The sequence below is a fragment of the Enhydra lutris genome, unplaced genomic scaffold (assembly GCF_002288905.1).
Source record: "Enhydra lutris kenyoni isolate GAN:26980312 unplaced genomic scaffold, ASM228890v2 scaffoldscaffold39, whole genome shotgun sequence".
Lineage (NCBI taxonomy): Eukaryota > Metazoa > Chordata > Mammalia > Carnivora > Mustelidae > Enhydra > Enhydra lutris.
Window position 1 is genome coordinate 5,320,615 of NW_019154123.1, and position 25,094 is coordinate 5,345,708.

The 25,094-nt window shown below is 40.8% G+C and overlaps 1 protein-coding gene across 2 annotated transcripts in view; it reads left to right on the forward strand.

Annotated features, from left to right (window-relative positions):
• The window catches only part of LOC111155005 (thyroid hormone receptor beta), a 214,149-nt gene that overhangs the window by 167,369 nt on the left and 21,686 nt on the right, over positions 1-25,094 (forward strand). For both annotated transcript variants that reach the window (XM_022514998.1, XM_022514997.1), the window contains 3 exons: positions 10,029-10,129; positions 15,203-15,350; positions 18,203-18,408. In XM_022514998.1, the coding sequence (XP_022370706.1) occupies positions 10,029-10,129; positions 15,203-15,350; positions 18,203-18,408 (455 nt within the window). The remainder of the gene's footprint in view (positions 1-10,028; positions 10,130-15,202; positions 15,351-18,202; positions 18,409-25,094) is intronic.

Genomic DNA, 25,094 nt, shown 5'->3' on the forward strand with positions numbered 1-25,094 from the left:
CAACTTTTCCCTCTCCTTCCCTTCTTGCCCCCCTTCTTCCTCTTTGTCTCTCCTGCCCCCCACTTCCCCTTTACTTCTCTCCCCCTCATTCTTTCTCCTTCTGTCCCTCTCTCCCCATCCCTTCTCTCCCCCTCTAGTTGAATGTGTTTAATTTAAACACATATGATTAGTCTACCCAATCCACTAAGTGTTGTAGACATTATGTCTTTAAAATACAATACTTGAGAAGTTCATGCAACTGAAGATTCTTCTATAATGCTTATGTAATTGTAGGGATTCTGGCGTAAGGTTAGGATTTCAAATTAGACACTGCCACCTATGTACTATTAAGAGATAATATCACTCCAGAAAACAACAGAACCATTTTTCTTTAAACACAAAATGCATTTGCTGCTAAAAAGGTTAAGTAAAAGTGCCTCCTCTCAGTATCTAGAACTGGAAGCAAAGTAGGGAACAGTTGTAGCTTGCAAACCTTGTCCAAGCGCAGACAAAAGCATGAGTTAACGTTTCTGTCCTTTCCTTGACAAAGGTTAGGTACCTGCCTTGTCAAAGGCACGTCCTCCAGAAATTTCACTGGATTCACTAACCTCATCCTAGAGCACCCACTACCATTCCTCATGATGAAATCTAATAGCAGGAGTCCAAGGCATGATGAGAAACTGAAGTCAGATGACTGCCAGGCTTGTGAAGGACTGTTGGTGCTGTTTATTTCTTGCATATGGGGTTATATCCACCACCTTGCATCCCCGATGAGTAAATACTTTCCCACAAACTCAAAGCTTTTTTTTCTTAGCACTCGGGATCCAGGTGCCTTGAGCCTGAGGTCCCATTGCCTCCCACTCTACCATCTGTTCTAGTCTAGCTTTTATGACCCCTATCTTCTTGTACTCATACTAAGTACCAGTGCTCACTTAGTATCTGTATTCTTCCTTTTCCAGACCCTCACTACGGCTGAACTTCCGTGCGCTGTCCTTGGTACCACCCTCATCTCCACTCCCTCTGTACTGTACTAGCTGCTTTAGAGAATTTCCTGTTCTGCTGGAGATGTGTGCTTTTGAGTGGTCACCCCACCCCCCATCTGCAGATACTTCCTGCTGTATTGTGCTGTCCTCTTCTCTCCATGGTCACCCCCCTTCACAAGGCATTCTTCGAATTCCAGTCACTTAGTGGCTGTGATAACCTGCCCTCCACACCCACAATGGGGATCCTCTTCAAAATTCCAAACCCTTTTCCATGCCCTGTTAGATCAAACACTAACACCACCAACTCTTCTTTTCATCTCTCTTTTTTTTTTTTTTTTAAGATTTTATTTATTTATTTGACAGAGAGAGATCACAAGTAGATGGAGAGGCAGGCAGAGAGAGAGAGAGAGAGGGAAGCAGGCTCCCTGCTGAGCAAAGAGCCCAATGCGGGACTCGATCCCAGGACCCTGAGATCATGACCTGAGCCGAAGGCAGCGGCTTAACCCACTGAGCCACCCAGGCGCCCCACCACCAACTCTTCTTTACCCACAGGGAAGATTCTGGCTTCCCTGCCCTAAAGGGAAATTTTGATTCTGGCTTTGTACTTCTGCCCATACTCTCTTTTCCAGAAATGTTGGCCAATTTCTCCATGTGCCCCTCCCTCTGCCATACTTCCCTGAACTAGTGATGCTTTTTCTAGCTACCAGCTACTGCCAGCCATACCCCAGTATGTGCCCTGCCATTCTCAGCCCGCATCACCTCAGGTCACTTACTCAGCTCAGAACCCACCAGCTTCTTCTATTTAACCAGCACTACATTCTCTCCAACACCCCAACTCCCAACTGGCCTTGGCCTCAAAAGCAGGTTTCCCTTGTTTTATACAATAGTGCTGAATCATTTCTGTAAACCACCTTTAAAATTTTTTTATATAATGTGTATTAAACCAGAGTTTCTTGACCTTGGCACTATGAACATTTGGGGTCAGATGATTGTTGTGGAGGCTGATCTATGCCTTGCAGGATGCTTAGCAGCATTCCTTGCTTCTATGCATTATATTTCAGTAGCACACAACTGCTCCATCCTGTTATGATAATCAACAGTGTGTCCAGATATGTCCCTCTGGAGTGAAAATCACCCTGGTTGAGAACCGTTACATTAAAAGAACATAATATTAAGAGAATATCTGAAGTCAGGGATCTTTTTGGAATGTGAAAATCCCTCCTCAGTTTTCATATTGAAAAGTCTAGATTTTTATATACCAAATTGTTTCAAGATGGAATGCACTTGAACATATACATACATGCAACATACTACTTACATATATGTGTTCTAGATCATTCCTATAGTCTGGATTTGGGTTCTCTTCCTCACATAAGCTCACATAGCTTGATGATAAGCACCATGCAGGCAATCACCTGCTTCACTTAACACTCTGTGAAGTGCACATCTATTAGGACAGCAGGGTATATCTGCACACACACCAATAGACCTTCTAACAACCATGATGCTGTCCTGATGACAAATGGGAATGTTCCTTCCCTTCATCAAGGGAAGAAGGCCTGACAGTCCATGTTTTTAGAGCTATAACCCTAAATCTCATTCTGAATGGATTTTCAGATAAAGAAAAGGCACCCATTTTTTTCTCAAACATGCAGGATCTGAGATAACTGTGGAAACCTCTGTATAAGCCTAATGCCATAAGCTGACTCTCAGGGCAAAAAGAGAGGCAACTAGTACCCATTTCTGGTGACCCTTTCTGTCCCCCTCCATTCCGCACTCTTCTAATACACTTTAATTTCCTGCTTTCCAACCCATCCCTTCTTTTAAAATGGGAAAAGACCTCATTAGTACCAGAGTTCTAAAACTCCAATGCCTACAAGTGCCAGAGCTGATAGGAATGAGAGAGAGCCACAGTTGTTTAGTAAGGACTGCTTAATTTAAACTTTTCAACCAGCACACATATCGTATGTATGTTACATGATAAAAAACATTTTTAACTTTCATAAAGAAATTTATTCTCTCTCCTTTTCCTTGAATTACTTTTGTATTTCCACTTTTGACAAAAATTAAAAATCTGTGAAATATTTCTTTACTTATAAAAAGACATAATGCAAGCATAAACAAACATAAATGACAAGTGACAATTAGCTGTAGAGTTGGGTCACAATAGGAAGTGGTAGGGACTGTAGTAAATTCGAAAGTATGTCTCTTTCTTAGGAGATGGGCTGCCCTTCTCAGTTCAGTTGATTGTCACCCTGTGAGAATTTGGGCTCACTATTGCCAAGTCTTCTGATTTTTCACATGAAGCAGGAAATCTGGATTTCACCTGAAATGTCCCAGTTTTAAAAGCTGGCTGAGATTTTTAAACACTCTGCAATTGAAACACTGTGGACTGCCAGTGTATATGCCCCTTTGATTAAAATTTTGACTGAAACCCATTATGCCAATCTCTTCCCTTTCCTAGTGATTTGCATCTTCAAGATTTTTAGTTCTAATTATGGAATGAAAGGTTATGTCAGCAACTAAAAACTTGGATCTACAAGGACAGGGACAAGGAAGTTTAGCTAGTGACTTGTGCAGGAAACTGAATTATGTCCAGACTTAGGCCTAAAAATGAATATATCTTAGTTTCAGGAGTTTCTGAGTCTGAAAAAATAATCTGAAACTTGCTTTGCCCCCCTTTTCTGCCCTAAGACGTCCAGATGGTGGAAATCCAGGGTCCCTTGTCATCACGTCCTCTGTCCTTTTCTGAATTAATACCTCTGATCTAGTGCTCTTTCTGCTTCCCTAGTCCTCCTGCATCCCCAGTGTTTTAGAGTTGGGAGACTTAGGACTCCAAGTCTTCCATCCCCCGGCAGCAAGGGCTAGCCAGCCAGGGAGCAAGGTGGAAAGTAAAGATGCTCAGTGATTCCATGAGATAGTAGGGAACATGGAACGATGGCTCCTGTTCTGAGGAAAGGTTTGGTGAAATGGGAGCCTCTGGGGCAGCTCTGCTGGAAATCTGCAGGCAGCAATGCAAAATACCTTTAAAGTTAATGCAGTTTCAGGTTTGTACCCAGTGTCTTACACACTAGGGCCATGCATGTTTGTTAAGTAAATAGCTGGCTGGATGGGGGGATAGGTTAATATAGTGTTTCTCAGAGAGTTACAGTTAATATGATGCAAAACTTGGTACATAATACTAAGAATTAAGTGTAAAAGAAATCAGCATTAGTGTGTTGGGAAAAGGCTAAGAGATGAACCATTCAGGATTTTTTACATATATAAAGAGACTACAAGGGAAGGAGGTGCTAGTGGGGGAAGGGGAACTTAAATCGTAAGAATTAAGAAAGTTCAATATAAAACTGAAAGAATGACTAAACATACTAATTATTTAGCTTCCTTAAGGGTATTAACATGCAGTCTCATCTGATATCCTGACCCAAACTACTCGGGATTCTTTGATGGCTCTAAATTGATAGTTCGGCAAGACAAATCAGCAACGTGGACCTCTCTGAACTTCCCAAAGTATTTCTGACCACCAGTGATAACCACTGCTCCTTCTAGATAGTTTTGCTTGGCAAGGGGTCCTATAATGAAGTTGAGATCAGCCAGATTGGAAATGGTCCCTGAACTCAGCTCCTCTCCCTTCTGCTAGATTTACCTTCCTAGACAGCACCTTCAACTTATATCTACCATCAAGATCGGTCTGCCTTATGTTCTATTCCCTAAGCATTGTGTATTTGCCAAGGTGACAAGGGGTGCCAGTGCTTCTTCTCCTGGGACCTGAGATGATGTTGTAATTCGCTCAAGAGAATTAAACTAGACAGCCTTCTGATTTTATTTATATATGGGAAAGCCTTGAATCTAATGCAAACCAAGAAACCAGTTTACTGCCTGTTGCATGATTCGTGGTGTAAATATACACAACTTTCCCCTTCTACATACCGACTCCCTCTGAGAGTCAATTTTTTAAAGTAATGTTAAGCTACAACACGAATAAACCTTGAAAACACTATGCTAAGTTAAAAGCCAGTCACAAGAGACCACAAAACATATAATTTCATTCTAGAAATATCTAGAATAGGCAAATCTGTAGAAACATAGATCAATGGTTGCTTAGGGTGAAGGGGGTGAAAGGGCCAGAAGGAAGAGGAGTGACTTCTAAAGGCATTGGGTTTCTTTGGGGGATGATTAAAATGTTCTAAAATTGATTATGGTGAGAATTTCACAACTCTGTGAGTAGAAAAAGCTATTGAATTTTATGTTATGTGAATTATATCTTAATGAAGCTGTTAACAAATAAGAAGGGAAAATGTTAGTAATATTTGACCATGTCGTCCTATCTCACATGCAGGATAATACTTGGAAATTAAGCAGACATTGCCAATAAAATAAAAAATCTCCAAGTTCTTGTTTAACAAAAAAATGGAGTTTGTTTGCATAATAATATGCTTGATAAAATGGCAGCATCGTTTATTAGTCTAAAAAACAAGATATCTGAGCCTGTAAGTGCTGGGGAAAACATATCACCCTTGGATTATCACATACTGACAGGAGACTTAATTGTTTTCTGGGGTGTTATTAACTATGTTTCCCCAACAGTCACTTGAGATAATTTGCAGATGCAATTCTCAGATGAGCAGTGTGGCTTCCAGAGTTGTATTTGTCATGTTTGTTTCCAGACAGAACCAAATACTGACATCCATTTAGTGTCCCTTCCTGGTAACAAAACTAGCACTATACGTGCATTTTACTTAGCAGGGCATATTTGGCCAGCACACAGCTCATTTGTAACCATGAGAAAAGAAAAAGATGGGGACACAGAAACTAGAAGAGCAAGAAATGGTTAAGTTCTCTGGGAGAACTAGTTAGCATGTGATAATGTCAAATAGATTCAGCAATCTTAAGAGAATCTTCACCTACCTATTAATTATGTGTAGGATGTTACTCCCTGATGGATGTTATTTAATGATGAATAATGGACTTAGGCATGATAATTGATGTATCATTGCCTGTGGTGACTGTTTGGGTAAATAAGATGGTTCTGATTATTTTAGAGAAAAGGAAGATATGGGTGGGGTATACTAGTATGACCATATAAGCAACTATAACCAACTTAAGTAAATGTTTCTGTAAAAGTCACAATAATTTCACTAAAGACATAAGAAATTACCTATTCATCTAACCACCAAGAAGATAATCTAGGAGAAAAAGGAGAACAAATCAAACCACCCATCAGACTAGCAGTCAGAAAATGGAAGGAGCCTATTCCACTCACAGACTGAATTACCATTGGATTCCAGGGTTCACAAGAACCTAAAGGGCAAACAATTCAACCATCTATGTAAATTGTTTACTACAGGAGGAGGAAATTTTCAGTATCTTACTGCCAACATCACTGGAGAGAGCAGGCAAGTCATGAGATAGAGTGAGAAATGGTGAGGGACCTGCATCTATCTTAACTCTGGTTAATATTCTCTGGCCTTCCCAAGTCATGTCCCAAAAGCAACATAGTGTCCAAGTATGTTGCAATTGGTTCCTGAATATGAGAAGGAAGTGCCCTTATCTCTCTCTCCCTTATCTCTGCTGTGTGTACCTGATACCAAGAACTGAAAACTCACTCTGATCAACTATACATAAGCTCTACATATAAGATTTCAAGAGATAGTTTTCCTGACATGGATATATGTATTCCATCCACCTTTACTAGAAAGGTGTGCATTTTAATAATTAGGTTACTTCATTGCTTAAAAGTTACTTTGTGTTTTATAAGTCTGTGTTTCAATGCTACATAAAAACATGTGTGCACACACTGTCACACATACTAATCCAAGATTAAGAAACACCAAAATGCTACAGTGGTTATCTCTGTGGTGGAGAGTTGACAGGCAAATCTGCTTTTTGTTCATTTATGTCATTTATTTTTTCTATAATGAACTGTATTACCTGAGCAGGAAGTCTTCTCAAAGGGTTCCCCTTTGTAATTCTGGATATAAACCTATCCCAGGGCCTATCCCATATTATGTGCAGAAGATCTGTTACTGTCTTTTTTCACTACACTGAAAGCTTCCCCAAGAATGCAAAATTAGCCATCTTTTTTTAAAATATTTTATTTATTTATTTGACAGAGAGAGACACAGAGAGAGAGGGAACACAAGCAGAGGGAGCAGTAGGTAGAGAGAGAAGCAGGCTCCTCGCTGAGCAGGGAGCCCGATGTGGGGCTCAATCCCAGAACCCCAGGATCATGACCTGAGCCAAAGGCAGATGCCTAACTGACTGAACCACCTAGGTGCCCCCAAAAATTAACCATCTTTAGATCCTTAGCATATTACCTGGCATAGTATACCCATATAAATGTTTGTCAAATGGAACCATTCTCTTTTATTCCCTTCATTGCTTTGTTTTTGTAAGAACGGCTTTATTGAAATATATTCCACATACCATGGACCTCACACACTGAAAGTGTACAAAACATATCCATGAAAAACAATGGTTTTTCATTCAGTGGTTTTAGTATGCTCAGAGTTGTGCAACCATCAACACTATACAATTCCAGAACATTTTCATCACCATGAAAAGAAACTTTGTACCCATTAGCAGTTCCACCCCATTACCCCTCCCTCCAGGCCTTGTCATCTAATAATCTAATTTCTTTCTCTATGAATTTACCTATTCTAGACATTTCATAGAAATTAAATCATACAACATACATAAAGGCCTTTCATGTCTGGCTTCTTTCTTTTAACATAATGTTTTCATTTCTTAAAGGTTCATCTATGTTGTAGCATGTGTCATTACCTCATTCCTTCTCATAGCTGTATAATATTCCATTGTATGAATGTACTGCCCTTTGTTGTCTATCATTTGATGGGCATTTGGGTTGTTTTCATCCTTTGGATATTATAAATAATGCTACTTTGAACATTCACGTACAGTTTTGTGTGTAGACACATATTTTCAGTTCTCTTGGGAACACACCTAGGAGTGGAATTGCTGGGTCATATGTAACTTTATGTTTAACCTTTTGAGGGACTGCCAAACTATTTTCCAAGGCACATTTTATAGTCCCACCAGCAATATATAAAGGTTCAGATTTCTCAATATGCTTACCAACTTTTATTATTGTCTGCCATTTTTATTATAACCATCCTAGAGGATGTTAAGGGGTGTCTCATTGTGGTTTGGGCTTTGCATTTCCTTGTGGTGATGTTCAGCATCTTTCATGTTCTTTACTTCACCTTCACCCTTTCTTCTCTTGTTGAGGAATGACCGGGACTGGAAATACAAGATCTCTATTTCCTACACGTGTACTTACCAAGGGAAGAAACCACGCTTTCCTTGTTTTTATATTCTCAGCACCAAGCACAGTGCTAAGTGCCTAGTACATGCTAAATAAATATTTTCTGAATTTATGAATAGATGAATGATTGAATAAACAAACAAATCATTCCAGTCCCCTTTTTTTCTCTCCAGATCCCTCCCCAAATCCTCTTTTCAAAAATGTTTGATGGAAGTTTTGAAACTCTTGAAGTGAATTCAACAGATGACTCATGGTTTGCAGGATGTAAAAGTAAACTAAGAAAAGCTGTGATATTTAAGAAGATAATCCTGTACATTACCAGATCTCACTCTGAAGTCATTTGTCTCCCTCCCAAGAGAGGCCATTTTTCTAAAATAAAGTCTGAGCGAAGTAATTTCTAAGAAACTGTGAAAAGGACTCATTTTCTTCTGTTTTCTTTGTGATTTTTCTTCTGAAATGTAAGCCTTCTGTGACCTAGTTTAATAAAAGATCTGTGCAAATGTCATGGTAAAGCATACAGCAAGTCATCTGTCATTTCAACATGGCTAATCTGTATTGAAACCAGTAAGAGTTTACCAAGTCAAAGAACTTCATAAGGAGCCTTGGTCAGGGAAAGGAATGATTTTGTTTTCTCAGCCTTTCCCTTCTCCACTTCCCAACAAAACAGCGCATATATATATATATATATATATATATATATATATATATATATGTATAAAGAATAAAGACACATGCTTCAGTAGTAAACCACTGATAGCATATGAAACTGAATTTGCCCTTTAGAATCAGTTTTGTGTTTGGGCATTTTCTACAAGTGAAGGGGAAGTGGCAAAGACCAGTGGGAAGTAGGCTGCTTCTATTTTGTTTTTAAACTTTAGTTTCCTAGGCCAAGGAATTTAAACTAAGAAACCAATAGTACACTAACAAAGAGAGTTATTATAGTTGGACTTTTTTTTTCTTAATAAATAGACCCATCATTATTTAACATCACCCAGAATTCTTGGGTTTTGTGTCATAACAGCACAAGTTTGAAAAAAAAAATTTAGATGGTTTTGTTCATTCTACTTAAAGTTAATTGTCTGTTTTTAGAAAATGACAAGCATTGCTTATTCTGGAAGTTAGGAGATCTGGTTAGATCTCTGCTTTAATTTCTAGTGTGACCCTCAGGAAGACCAAGCAAAACTCTGAAAGTCTGTTCACCTCAAAAGTACTTGATGATCTCCAAGCTGTCAAGTTTTCTGATTTTATTGCATGGTGCCTTGATTCCAAAGTGGATCCAGTCTTCTAAGAAAAAGTTCTGAAATAAGGCTTGCAAAAGAGATTATGTTCCCCAGAACCTAAGCACTCCAGATGTCTCAAATCTTGGCCTCTCTCCATGATTCATTGGCTTCAGCAGCCTTCAGATGTATTCCTACCTGCACAGCAAGAATGATCACACCCATTTCTAAGGCATTCTGAAATCTTAGGCCTACTATCCAACTCTGTATGTGTGACAGAAGGTAGCGGATAAGTATAAGATATGGAGGAAGAATATGAAGTCAGGGAAAAACTTTAAATTTTTCTTGTTAAATATTTTATTTACCTTTTATATTTAAAACTAAATGATCACAAGATGTAAACCCTAAAGCAAAAATTGGATTAAAGTGTATAAAATAATTTGGTCCTGCCTCCTCCCTCACGTGCCTTACCTCCTGGCCTCCTTTTATCCTCCGCCAAGCTATGATGTGTCTTTGACTTTAGTGTGATATTTTCTCCTCACATTCCTCTTTTTTCCTTCTTCACAGGGTACATCCCCAGTTATTTAGACAAGGATGAGCTATGTGTAGTGTGTGGTGACAAAGCCACCGGGTACCACTACCGCTGCATCACGTGTGAAGGCTGCAAGGTAATTGCCCTGGGACCAGTGAGCTCCGAGCTCAGCCTAGCTCTAGTGTCTCTCCCAGGATTCCACTAGAATGCAACATGAAGTTTAAGTTCAAATTAGAACCAGATTCCAACACTCACAGCCTGTGATCATCCAAGACCTTTGTGTGGCTGTCCTCCTCCATTTTTGACATGTTTAAGAATGGAATTTACTTTTTTTTCCTAAATCAACAATAACTAAATGAATTTGCATGAGTTTAATGTCTGGCTTTTAAGACAGGGAGAGAACTAATAAGAGGAAAAGAAATTAATATTCTCACTGTAAATTTAAAAATGCATAGATATTTTATAATATATTATCCCAAGAAATAACCATTTCTCCTCCTGTTTTATCTCCAGTGGTTGAGGAGACAGAATGTACTCTACCACATGCTATTAATCTGAGTAAATATGCTCATTTTTGCTATTTTTTTAATGTGCTCACTTTTAAGGGTTCCATTAGAGAAATCTTTGAGGTTACTTAGATTCAATTACGTTCTGAAATTATCCAAATTGGCTTTCTGCACAGCCTTCAGCCAGTAAGTAAATTCTGGGCATCCATCAGCTAATTTTATGTTCTGCAGACCCATCTACAGGAGACACTTGACAAGAATACACCCATGATCAACAGTTCACTTCCCGAAAGTGAACCTAAATTCGCCTACTTACACTCTTCATCATCAAAATTAAGATGAGCTTCCCGGCAAATATCTTTTGGTCCAACAACCTAGCCTAGAAAATACAGTCTACTATAAAAATAAATAAAGCTCAACCCAGTGCTAGATCCAGCGTTCGGCTCATGTTTTATAAATGAGGAAGTATAGTAAGCCAGGGGAAAGACTTCTTTAATGTTTACTTGTTAAATGTTTTATTTACTTTTTTATCGCTTCTCGACCTTTTGGCTAAGATCAAGTGAAATTTTTTACTTACTTTTTCTATTTAAAACCAAATGATCCCAAGATGTAAACCCTAAAGCAAAGATTGGATTAAACTATCTAAAATGATTGAGTCTTCCCTCCTCTGTCACCCACCTCACCTCCTCCTCTTTCTTCCCCTCCTCCAAATACCCCCGTTTCCTCCCTTTGACCCTAAACCCCAAAAATCAGCATCGTAGCTTGGTTTCAAGGTAAGGTGCCCATTTCCCTAATGGAAGACTTTCCGTGCAAATTCCCTAGTTTTTGTGCATGAAATTAGGAAACACTTAGTGGAAGCCTGCTAGAAGTGTTGAAATGGAATCAATGGAGTCATTGGAATCAGGGCATATCAGGGCGTTTCTAAGTTCCCAAGGCCCTATATCTGCAAGACTTTTGTGATATGTTCTAGTGTGCTCTCATTCATCCAGACCCCTTTGATCTGGAATTTGTACCTTTTAACAATGACTGTGCCAAAGATTGCTATTACATCCATGAAAATAATGTCTTAAGGAGTTTAATGGAAGCAAATAAAAGTAAGTCCTGACTATTTATTAATTGGGGGACTTGCAGACTGTCTCTTAAAAGCAGTTTTATTGGCTTGATTTGAAAGTAATAACACTGTATTACTTTCGATATACTCTCTCACTCTGAAAGCTCAGTAATTCAAATGGACCTTTTTTCTACATTAGCCCCAATTCATAAAGCTTTTGCCTACCTGATTATGCAGGATTGAGATTCTTTCAAATCAGTTCCTAATGACAAATTCTTAATTCTGGGAAAGACCCTAATGAAAATTCCATTTAATATACTCAACTCCCAAAGTGACTCTAAAGACCAAATGTGCTTTACAGAGAACTTAATTTTTATTAGTGACTGACTTAAACAAAGGGACAATCAAGCCTATTAACCCATGTCCCTGCTTCATGTATATCTTCATGATGATCAAGAAATCCACTAGCCTCTTTTTCCAAGATCACAGGATGTTTGGGGCCTGATTCAACTGAGGTTTACCTAAAAGAAGAAATCATATAGCAAAAAGCTAGATTTTTTCAGCCTCTTTCTCTTTATCTCATATCAGAATCCTATTTCTAGGATTGCCTCCATCATAAGTCAGAAAGCAGTTTTCCCAGGGTAATTATGCAGATCATGCATTTAATATAAAGACAAAGTATCTTGGAAAAAACAATGGAGTTTTTCAAATGAAACACAGTTTTTAGGAGTGGCCAAAGATGAAAAAGGTTATGCTTCACATACTGTTTATTCAAACCTACATTCTGAAAATAATTCTACCCCACACTCGCAGTGTATACGGAGAGAATCTTTTTTGCCCATTTTGCCCTGAAGACAGCAAAAATCTTTTGAGCTGTTTTGTCTGTTTTGATGAGTCAGTTTTTATGCATCTTTTATAGAAAGAATGTTGATACTTCCCCACAACAAACTATTTTTGTAAGAAAGACTCATAGCTTTTAGCAGTTGCCCAAATATTGACACTCAGCTACTTATCACACTAATAAGAGCGTCATCTCAGACCACTAAGAAATGGATCCAGTTCTCCAAATGCAGAGAAACATGTCTGATGTTGATCAATAAAAGTAAAACCTCTCCTCACCAAAAAATCATCAATGAAATATCTGGCCTTATTTAGTCCCTAGGACATGTCTTTTGTTAGCTCACCTCTAAAAAGAATTTTGTAGGTAGACTACATTAAATATTGTCTATTCGATTCACTTCCAGAAGTTAATTTTTGTCTCTTTTTAAAATTAAGGGATCTAGCATCTTTACATGTTTACTCACATGAAGTGATCCCTTATCATATGTCAAATATGTTTTTATTATAACTTAGGGGAAGCCAACGTCTTAAAAGGGATTTGGTCCATGAAGCCCCCAAATCATCAGAGAGAAACCACAGAAAAGATGATACTATGAATAGCAAAGCCTGCCACCCCAATACCTTTCTCAACATAAGCAAAGTATAAATTATTTCATTCATTCCATTTAAAAGTTCACAGAGTAGCCTTTTTAGGAAAATGAACGTTACCCCGTCGTCTGGTATACCACAGCTCATTCTCTCCTTAACATTGTCAGACGCATCAGTATGCTCCACCCCCCCCCTTCTAGAACATAAGTCAGCATCAGAGTATGTGTGAGGAAAGGGTCTCCCCAACAACTTTCCTATCCTCCTAGCTGCACACATTCTCCCTGATGCCCCGGACTTTGGTGCTACCACCTCTAGGGAAACTCTGCTTCCTCCAGAAGGAGGTATGCTACCCAGCCACTCTCCTCTCTGCCTGTGACTCATGTCTTCTCACCAGGAATCTCTAGGTTGCTTTGCTCACCGGGCAGGGATGATCCAGGAAGGGTAGACTGGAGAGAGGGCAGCAGAGGGAGGGTAGGAAGGTTCACAGGTCAGCTTATCCTTCAGCACTGTGGCATGCTCTGACATTCATGCTCTAACAGAATGTGCCCACCTTGAATACCCAGAGAAAGACCGCCAACATGACAGAGCTGCCCATGTGTGACGGAGTGAATCTTAGAACATGACAGCAACATCATTCAAACCAAAGGACATAAGTGTTTAAGGATACAAAATCCAAAAAATAATGGGGGCAGTTTTCCTGTTAGAACTTGAATAGAAGTGATAAGGGATTTGCACAGATGCCCCCAAATCAAGTCCACTAGTTTCAGTCATGGCTGTCATTTTCCTATTTCATCCTGCTTTGCCCAATATAAAATCTTACGTTTGACCTTTCCATTATAAGGTCTTCTGTGTGAGTGAACATGCAAGTGGCATATGTACATAATCAAAGCCAAGGAAAGTTCAACAGGATCATTCAAATTTGGGCTTAATCTAGGCCAGCTGGTATGTCAGTCCCTATTTCTGTAATAAAGTTAGAGGTCCCTTTAAGCTTTAGTAGACAGTATCCTTCAACATTTGCTTTTCCCTTGCGAGTCTACTAAAACAGATAGAACAAAGGTAGGGGGCTGCTATTTAAAATCTGTCCATCTAAAACATTTAAATGATACAGTGAAATTGGATTCAGTTCATATTGTATCAGCAGTTAGGTAAATAAGACTTGGAGTCTGACTCCTGAGCTCTAGGCTGAGTTCCATGGTGTACTCACCACACGATTTGGGGCAAGTGATTGAACCTGTCAGAGCCTTAGTTTTTTAATACCTATCATGAAGATATTACGAGTACCTACTTCATAAGGTTGTAAAAGAGACAGAAGTATAGAGAAGGTGTCTACAGCACTTTGCAATGGGCCTCTTACAATAAGGGCATGCTCTCTGCTATCATGAGTGCTACAATGCAGAAGCACCATTGCCAAGACAGGAGTACCATGTCCAGGAAGGTTCTGCTAGAACACACCTTTGAGAAGGTTTATGTCACCTAAATCTGGACTAAATGGCATCCTCAGCTGCCTTTATGGTGGCCCTCTCCCATGCCTAAGAAAGGAAGACACCTACTGAACCTCAGGGTGTATGCCGACCGACACTGGAAAGAAAGAGTACTATGAAAGGAAAAACCCCAACGCAGTGTGCAGTGAGAAAAATTGGGTGGAGAGTCAGGAATTTTCTACTCCCCAAGTACTATTGTTTCAAGGGTTATCTGAGCTGGCCATGGTCCTTTCAAGAGTCAAAAACAAGAACTAAACTAAATCTCTAAAGGTTGTTCAATGCATCCATTTAATTAATAAATTAAATTATTAATTAATAGAGTATTACAAGTATCCAGCTCCTTTATTCTCCAGCACAAAGTATAGCAAGGTTCTTCACAGCTTACTTTAACAACACAATTATGCCACTCTATGAAATGAAATAATATAATTTATTTAAATTACTCAATGTGTAGAAAAAATAAAAATGAACACTAGATTTTTCCCATTAACCTCTTTTCCTTACGAAATGCCAAAAAGATACTGACTCTGTCTGTAGTCCTAGACATTTCCTTCATCTCAGATTTAGGATTCTTTAGATTCAGTTTAGGCTAACTGTCCTGTATGTGAATAGGTAGGAACTACAGGCCTATACACAGGTAAGGTCCAAAACAATCTATCACAGTTATCTGGACACAAAATTCTGGAGCCATTTATTTCTAGAAAATATGAAACTGTTCTCTTGGGTCTTTCTTTCCCATGTAGGGTTTCTTTAGAAGAACCATTCAGAAAAATCTCCATCCATCCTATTCCTGTAAATATGAAGGAAAATGTGTCATAGACAAAGTTACCAGAAATCAGTGCCAGGAATGTCGCTTTAAAAAATGCATCTATGTTGGCATGGCAACAGATTGTAAGTAATCTTCTTCCTTTGTTTCATATTCAAGAAGTATTGATTGGGGAAAGATTTGGTTCAAGGAGATCAACCAGACAGAAAAGAAGGCAGGAACCCATGTGGACAGAGAGAAGACACCTAGTACTCCCACAGACCCCTCACTCGCAGGCACTGCTGCGTGGTTTCCATCCTACCCCTTCCCTATCAATTCCCAACTCTCAAAGAGACCACGTGGGAGAGGAAGTGTTTAAATTATCCCTAACACATCTGCAGGACTGTTAGCAATTCTCTGTTCACAACAGATTACGAATACGCCGTCATGTCAGTCCCCCTTGATGAGGCGTAATTTTACCTACGACATTTGTGTGGTGAGAGCCTCATGGACTAGTCCTAATGTTTTTCAAAAGCAGAGACAGGAATTTATTTTGTGGACATTTTTGGAGATGGGGCACTAGCAGAAAACATCATGTTCAGTAATTTTTGAAGAATGTGAAGTCGAGTGCTATCGCATGAGTCATCCTGCCATTGGTTGTTTGTTATATTTTTAGCCCATAAAAACATTCTAAGCCCCAGTCCTCCTACCCAGTTTTCAAAGTGCCACAGCATATGGTGGTGAGATTAGCCACTGGAGTCTCTTCTTCCCGCACCGTGCAAAGGATTTACACCAGTCACTTTAATTAATCTAATAAAAAGAATTGTGTCATTCAGAATGTGTGGCCTCCGTTTTGCCAGTCAAATCAGTGTTAATGGTTTCTGTTGGTATAAGTGTTTTGCATCTCAATGAAAGTTTCCAACTTGTAGTTTTAAAAGAAGAAAAAGAAAGAAAATAAAAAAGGAAAGAAAGAAGAAAAGGATGTAATGAGGATCTTCCTCAGGAAAGAGGAAATAATCACGGCTCACATTTATGTGATAAACAGGGTTCTCTCAGCTAGAGCAAAAAAATCCGCGAAATGTCCTGCTTTGCCCATTAAAGAAGACAGAATGGGGAATCTTTAAAAAGGAGGAGGGTTGTGTGAGAGCTTTAGGCTGGAAATCCTGGGTTAATCCCCACCTCTGGCTGAGTGTGTTGTCTTCATCTTTTAAAGACTTTCAGCCATTACCAACAATATGCCTGATAAGGATACGTGAAAATGATTGACCTAGAACCAAATATTTAGATATGTCAGTGTAAGGGACTGTTACTACTGAATGTCCATTTCATTGCTTGATTGTTAAAAATAGGAATGTTTATAAAGTTAAAAAAGCTCAGTGTTAATCTTGACTAGGTGGAAATTAATTTTGAATGTACGCTATGAGGCATTTTAAGAGCTCAGTCTTTATAATCAGAAAAGCTGTTGGAGTCCCATATCTGCCACTTACTAGCTGTGTGACCATCAGACCTAATCTCTGGTTTCCCTTACGTGAAATCATCGTCTACCTTGCAAGTTGTTTTCAGGATTAAATTAGATAATGCATGATATCAAATGCCACAAAGGCACAAAGGAAGCACTTGGGAAATGGGGCTATGAGTAGAGCCCACTGCTTGTCCCTTTAATAGGGAAACCAAAGTGACCTAACAGGGCTCATTCACATTTCCCACATTTGCCATTGTTCACCTGATTTGGATGATGCAATCCAACCTAGATGACCTGGGGTTTCATTATTCTGTTTGTGGATTAGCTGAGTACTTTTGGTTCTCTTCCTCCTGCTATGTTTGCTTTTTTTCTTTTCCTACCAGGTCACACCTTCATCAAGAAATGGCCCTAGGACAATGATGTTGTAGAACTGGAATCAGGAGTCCTGGGTTTTGCCTTGGCTCTGCCATGAACTTGCTGTGTGACTTTAGGCAAGTCATGATTTCTCTGGATCAACTTCCTCCTCTGTGAAAGGAGGGAGTTGGGCTAGATAATACCAAAGATTCTTTCCAGTTCTAAAATACTGTGACTCGGTAGCATAAAACCTGAGCCTTTCCATTCCATTGATAGTTACTAAGAGTCTGGTAAAATGGTTTTGTTCTGGAAAATAACCACAGGAGTAGAGGTTTCTTGTTTTCTGTCCTTCTTATGTTCCTTTTGCATAAGTGGCAAAAGTCATGGCTCTATTTACTGACCACCTGTAGTGCATTAACACTTTGAATGCCCTGTGAGGTGGGTATTGTTGATCCCGTTTTACACAACGAGCCTAAGGAGCTTGCCAGAAGTCACACAGCTAGAATGTGGTAGTGTCAGGATTCAAACTCAGCTCTTTCTAGATTCCAAAGCCTGGGCTCTTTAACCACCGTTGAGGGTAGACCAGGTAGAGACTAGAGCAAAGTGAGTACCCGGGCAGTCTGAGATAGGCCGAGCTTCATTCCAATGGGCTCTTGAGGGAGCTAATAAAGAGTTGGGGTCCTTTTCATCTAAGGAAGAGATCATTAGCCTCCTGTTTACTGTTCCAGAACTTTCGTTTAATCTGAAATTCTTTTTACTAAGCCATTTGAGGGCAGGTGAAGAGGAACAGAGACCCTGGGAGTGAATCCAGATAATTGTCTATAGACTCATATTGACTGAATACAGACTCATCTGGGAACCCATGGATAGGACAGATTTTACTTCCCTCTGCTTCCTTCTACTTTAGGGCCACCTTCTGCGGAGGTGGGATGCTCACTGCCCAACTTCCCCCAGAGCTTTGTTTCAAAACGCTGGCCAGGCATTGGGAGTTCGCATTAGATCTCGAGTCGGACCACAGCTAGTCAATGGCAGTTTGCTGCCAAGGGGAGAAAATATCCCAATGTGACCCACACTGCAGGACCTGTTCAGCCATCTGTGCGTGGGTGGTCCAGGGCGCATGTGCAATCTGCCAAGTGTCTGCGCGTGTCCCTGTGTTTCGTCTCATCTTTCTTCCCCTCCTAGTGGTCCTGGATGACAGCAAGAGACTGGCAAAGAGGAAGCTGATTGAGGAGAACCGGGAGAAAAGACGGCGGGAAGAGCTGCAGAAATCCATTGGGCACAAGCCGGAGCCCACAGACGAAGAGTGGGAGCTCATCAAAACTGTCACCGAAGCCCACGTGGCCACCAATGCCCAAGGCAGCCACTGGAAGCAGAAACGGAAATTCCTGGTGAGGCTCCCCGGCTCAGCTAGATATCAGCTGCATGCTCCACATTTCCCCCTTCAGCTCGTTCAGTCCTCATCTCCCTGGGATGCTGGTGCGACGGCCCCCATTTCACTGATAGTAGTCCTAAGAAGTCAAGTGACTTGAAGAGTCAGGATTTGAATCCAGGGCTGTCTGAGAACAAAGGTCACTCCTCTCATCTGTTACTTGTGAGTCACTAAATTCTAAAGCAGTTTCTTAGGCGACATAGTCCATTTGCTTTTGCTGTTAATAAGGCCAGCCTTAAATCAACTAATTATAACCTTCTTTACCTGCCAGCTTTCCTCTTTTATACCCATTTCTTCTCCCAGATGCCCATTTATATAGTTAGTCTCCTAAACTCACGCCAAGATATCCCCTTGAAAATAACGCCTAGAATGAAGTGTCCCATATCTCAACTGTAATTTTATGTCAATAGAAGTCAAAATATTTAGCTTAAAATAAAAGAACTCGAGCCCACGGAGACAAGGGGAATTGGGGGGTGGGAGGGTTGGGCTGGGATATATAGAGGTATATAGAGAAAACAGGACTTTCTAGGTTCTTGGAAGATGAGTGTTTGATGTTTTTATTAAAACTAACCACTGTGAAAGTCCTTCCTATTCATTTCTCCTTTGGACATCACCATGCTTTTGGTTAGGCTAGAATTATTATCCCCATCTCACAGATATGCAAACCAAACCAAAGGCCTTATTTGGTTCACCAAGCTTCACACTGCTAGAAAGTGGCAGCCAGGCCTAGAAGTCCAGGCTGTCCACCCACCTCACCAGATGGACTGCCCTACCCTGCCACCACCAGCTGGTGTTTGACCATCTCAAAGACTGACCGTGCCCTTCGTTTATGACGTGGAATCTTTATGAGCACCACCAGCATCTTTATTAACATTCCTTCCTACCTAAATGAAAGGGTATAGTGTATAATTGTCCTTATAAAGATACAGTTTTTTCACCATGGTAAGGATATAGTTTTCATCAACATTATAAGGAGATAATTTTTTCATGAAAACGGTAAAACTACAACCTTAAAGAAAATTTTTGGAAAGAAAAAGCTGGCCCATAATCCACCTGCTCTCAGTTACTTTCACTGCTGTCCAGAGCAGGTTCTAACATACTCTGTTCATGGCATCTATGAACAGTAATGTTAGCAAACACTTAGATGGCCCTTATCAAGTGCCAGGTTCTATTTCGAGTGCGTTCCATATTAACCTATGCCAAAAGTGTAGGTAGAAGTGGGTAAAAATCTTCATTTTTACCAAGCAGAGAACTGAGGCAGAGAGGTTAAGGAAGCTTGCAGAGCTCCATAGCTGTAAGCAGTGGTGATGGATACACCCCAGCTCCAGGATCCATGCACTTGATCACCACACTATGCAACTTGGCCACCTACACAAACCCAAAGAGCCTTTGAAAGACACATGCCTTTGGAGGGGCAGCCTTTTAGTTTCTTGATCTTGAATCCTCAGGCCTACTCTGGTATATCTGCCAGGAATTAGAAAACATGAATTCTGGAATAGATAGATCAATTCTAATCCAACATATTTGGGGCATAACAAGATAGGGTCCTGCCTACCCAAAGCCTAAATCTAGCCTTTCCCCAAATGTATCAACCATAAATGGACATGGTAGAAACCAGTTCCAGGCCTGATTTCAGAGTAGTGCCAAAGCTGAATTTCAAATAAAGTAGAAGATTTGGGGCACATCTGGACTTCTAGGGAATTTTACACTTCAGTTTTCTCTACTCCAGAAGGAGAATGAATACTAGTCTAACTAAATTCATTTCAGTGGTCACGAGGGCACTTCTTTCCAGACTCTAAAGTCTGTTCTTTTATTTTAAAGAAAAAAAAAAAAAAGACATTTACTGAGCTACTACTGTGTGCCAGGAAGTGAATAAGTCAGCTCTATTCTGGTGGAGGGAGAAAAACAGTAAGGATTAAACAAACAAGATGAATACAGGTGGTGGTATGTCCAGTGAGGAAAACAAACATCGTGATGGGGCAGAGTTATAGAAATTGGAAACAGAGAGAGACTTTCCTTCTCTGAACAGGGTGGTCAGAAATGTCTCTCTGAGGAGGTGGCATGAGCTGTATCTAAGAGCTAAGAAACAAACTCTATACAGTAAAATACAATCATATCTCTTTATGCCTTGTGGTCTCTTTAGCAAAGAAGACACAATTGGCTAATGGTTAAATTTTTTTTTTAATTTATTTGACAGACAGAAATCACAAGCAGGCAGAGAGGCAGGCAGAGAGAGGCAGAGAGAGAGAGGCAGGCTCCCTATTGAGCAGAGAGCCCGATGCGGGGCTTGATGCGGGTCTCGATCCCAGGACCCTGAGATCACGACCCGAGCCGAAGGCAGAGGCTTTAACCCACTGAGCCACCCAGGTGCACCCGATTGGCTAATGGTTAAAAAGCAGGTCTGCACTTTTAGCTCAAAGGCTCCTAATGCTTTCCATCAGTCTGATCATCTACAGAAAGAACCAAAGAAAGTATGGCACAGGGTGATTTGCCATTAGGTTTTTGTCAGGGTCATGAGGTTATCCAGGAACAAGAGTTCTCTTTGGGAAGCAGACATTCACAGAGCAACTGTTTTACCCACCTGTCTCCCTCCCAGGGCGGAGCCGACGACAGGTATGTTGTAGATCTTTGATCCGTTCAAGAAATTGTCACCCGTCTTGATCCAAATACAAAAAGCTGCTTCTCCAGGCCATTTTTTCTTAGGGGGGTGCTGGGGGCAGGGGTATCTGAATACATCTACGGTCCCATCTGTGTCTACAATGAGCTTCATTTCTCTCAGCCTATCCCCTTCTATGACTGGGATCTCCCCAGCAACTCCTCAACAGAAGGGGCATGTTCCATTTAGTATTGTCACTGCAGTGTTGATCCTATGTGTGGTTGAGACCTGTGGTAGCTCTTGTCAAAGATGGCTGCCGTTACTGCCTTTCTTCCCTGTATATACAGCTCATTCTCTCCCATAGAGAGGTGAAGTCTATTCCTCTCTCTCTCATTGAACAGGGGTTGGGCTTGGGATTCCTTTAAGCAACAGATTTTAGCAGAGTGACTTTTAAGGTTGAATCTGGTGCCAGACAAGAGACCAGAAATGTGGGTAAAGAAGCCTCAGATGACACCAGCCTCTGTTTCCATTTAAGAACAACTGTATGAGGGACCCTAAGTGAGAACACCCAGCTGAGCCCATCAACTCTGCGCAACAGTAAAAATCTGTTGTTTTAAGCCACAGTTTGTTACACAGCGTAGATAACCAGGACAGAACGCAATAGATATCGTGAATCAGAACGTACAGTTCCACTGGCCCATCCTCAGAGACAGTACAGCTAAGCCCTGTGTCTCAGCCTAGATTACATATTTACACATGCCCCTTGCAGAAGAGTGACTCCAATTGAGTATGTATGCTCAGGATAAAAATTTCACTGAGCGGTGAATTATTCTTGCAAGGACATTAAGAATCCTTCATCAAAGGCAGCTTTGCTAAACAATATTCCTGTCTGAATAGGCTTCTACACATTAGGATTTGTGTCTCCCGTGCGGCTGCCTCTATTCTACTTATAACACTGCTATGCATATTATTTCATTTATTTGTATGTGATGATGGCCCATCTTCTTCTGAAAAAGAATTTGAAGAGAACTATTATGTTAATAATAGTATAGTAATATATCAGAAGGAACTAAAAATTATATGTTGTCCTAAAAACTGCAAGTATTTGTTTATCTGGAAGAGGAAAATCACTTAGTCCCCCAAAAGAATATTCTTCATCACTTTTCACCCTAACGTCAGGACTCAAGTCAGAAATAGAGACTGCTGGTTTGACCTGGGTTTCAAATCTGTATTTGTGTCTGTAGAAATGAGAGTCATTGGCAAATAAACTTTTTAAAAAGCCATGTAGATTTTCATAATTCCAAAGCCACTCTTTAAAACTACTTCCAAAACACTTAAATCATAATTTTCTAGTTTTCTCCAATCCACCCAAATCCCTGATGGTACAGAAGTGCCCAATGTAACCACTCTTTGGGTGTGGTGACAGCGATGATGAAACAGAGACCTGCACTGAGAAGGGAATAAGGGCCATCTGAGCCAAACAAGGGAAGCAGTGTCTCTGCCATGGGTAATTCACTTCTACACCTCCAAGGGGTGGGAAGACACTCGGTTTGGAGTAAAGCCCATAGCAGCAGCAACATTGTCTGTTGACATGGTGTTATTATTCTACTCCCTTCATTCGCATGCGAAGTTACAGCTTTGGATGAATTTTCCATCCAAGTATAAAATGTGACCATCAGAACAAGGGCCGGGCTGCCCAACTTTCCCCCAGCAGATCTACTGACTGATTTCACACATGATCCACTGGGAAAGCCTCAGTAAAGGGGCATAAGCAGAAGGGCCAACCAGGATGGGTGATTTGGCCACATGTGGTATGCATGGACAGGTCATAAGGCAAGAGCAACCAAGTCAGGAAGGTGTCTAACTCCCAAAATTATAATTATAACTGCATCAGAAGAAGGCGGGGTCATAGTCATGTGCATGGAGATTCAACCAGACAGCCTGAGTTCAATGATTGTCTATGTTGCTTTATATATACATATAATAATATGTATTATTATATGTATAATATTATGTTTTATTACATAATACATCTAATATTTAAATAAATATATATACACATATATGTATGTGTATATATATTTATTTAAAGCAACACAGACAAGCATTGAACTATACACACACACACATATGTATGTATGTATGTATGTATGTATATTGCTTTTTGGTTACATGACTTTAAGCAAATTCCTTCACCTCTCTAAGGCTCAGGTGACTTTACACCACAAGGTATAAAAGTTGTAGATATAAGTGCCCAGCACATCATTAACAACCATGTAAGTTGTTCCTATATGCATTATCCCTACAATTCCCACCTCACGTCCATCCCTGCTTATCCCGGGAAAAGGGAGAGCCTGTAGTAATATGCCAAAGCCCAAGGACCTTTAATCACCATTGGTCTGGGCCTTCCTGCCCACCCCCTTACGAAGGTGTAAGAAGATACCCTGTGATCTCGCAAAGGAAGGGACGAGTGCCATCTGGCCCCATCCCACTCTGCTTGTGCTAGAGAGCTGTAAGTTCAAGCCACATAGCCCTCAGCTCTGAGCCAGCCACAGCAAAGAGGTCAATGGGCAGCATCTGCTACCCGCCTTGAATAATACTGATGAACATTCAAAGCAGAAAGGCACCGAGTCTCCCTTTGTGTATCAGCAGCTAGTGACACAAGTAAGCTAGTAGAAGCCCACCCCTGCACACACCCCTGAATCTCTCCCTTCATGCCCCCATCCCCACCACTGCCCCGAGGAGACATCCTGGATTCCTTATTGTCCTGCACCCCACATCCAGTCAGTCAGAAAGCCCTATGTCCAGCTCCCAAGAGAAGTTTGAGTTCTTCCACTTTTCTCCATGTCTACTGTCACACCATAGTCCAGACCACTTTATGTCCTGCCCAAACAGCTAGTGCCCAGGGCCATTTCTTCGTCTGTCTTACCACATCCCTACTCCACATAACAACCCAAATTCTCGTCCTGCTGCCCTCTTATTTGAAGCCCCTTAGTGGAGCCACACTGCATAAGCCCATCCCTTCCCTAGAGGCCATCATCGTGAGACCCTCGTCTCCCTTTGTGCCTCATCTCATGGCATCTCTGGGGTCCAACTACATGGGCCTCCTTTCTGGCCTTGGGACTTGGCACTGGCTTTTCCCTTTGCCTTAAATTTTCTTCCTCTGGCTCTGTGGAGTGTTACCTTCTTGACATTCTTCCAGTTAAAGCTTACACATCACTTCTCAAAGAGTCCTAGGCTGCCCACCTCCCTTCTGACCCCCACATACTATCATGTCACCTCCAGTCTAATCACAGATAGAAATTCTTCTGTGAGAATATTCTTTTTATTGTCTGTCTTCCCTCAATACAGTGAAAGTTCCTTGAGGGTGCATTGTTCATTGATGTAACCTCAGCATCTAGAACCAGGCCTGGCCCCATAGTAGTTGCTGAATAAATATTGGTTCAACATGTATAAACATACATTTATTCACTCAACCAACCAACAAGCATTCTGTCCTCCACCTTTTAGCTCAATGTTTTCCACACAGTAGACAACCTTAAAGCTTATGCCTCCCAGTAAGTTTATATCTTACTGCATACCTACATAACGCAATAAAAAGTGATAGTAATAAATGCCTGAATGCCATGAGTGATGTATGTGGCCCACCATCTGTGTTCCTGTGAGATAGGCCTCATTTCACACAGGTCATCTGGGAAGACTTCAAAGAGAAAACGGAATTTGAGTGGGATAGGATTTGAAATTGGCAAAGATAAGATGGAAGTGGGGACTTGAGAGAAAGCAAAAGTCAGGAGGAAAGGCAGCAAAAGTGCAAAGCAAGTTGAGCAGGAGACATGAATAGGTAGGATGAACTGGCTCAGGAGGTCCAGTAGGGCAGCCAAGCAAGAGGAAAGTCAGAATGAGAACTGGAAGCCCCCAGTGAGAAAGCTAAGGCAGTTTGAGCCACAGAGTTAAAAACCAGGCTTTGCCCACAGTCTACCCTGGTGACTTATCACCGGTACCTGAGCTTGATCCCATTGCATGCTCGTGGGGCGGGGGGGGGGGGGGGG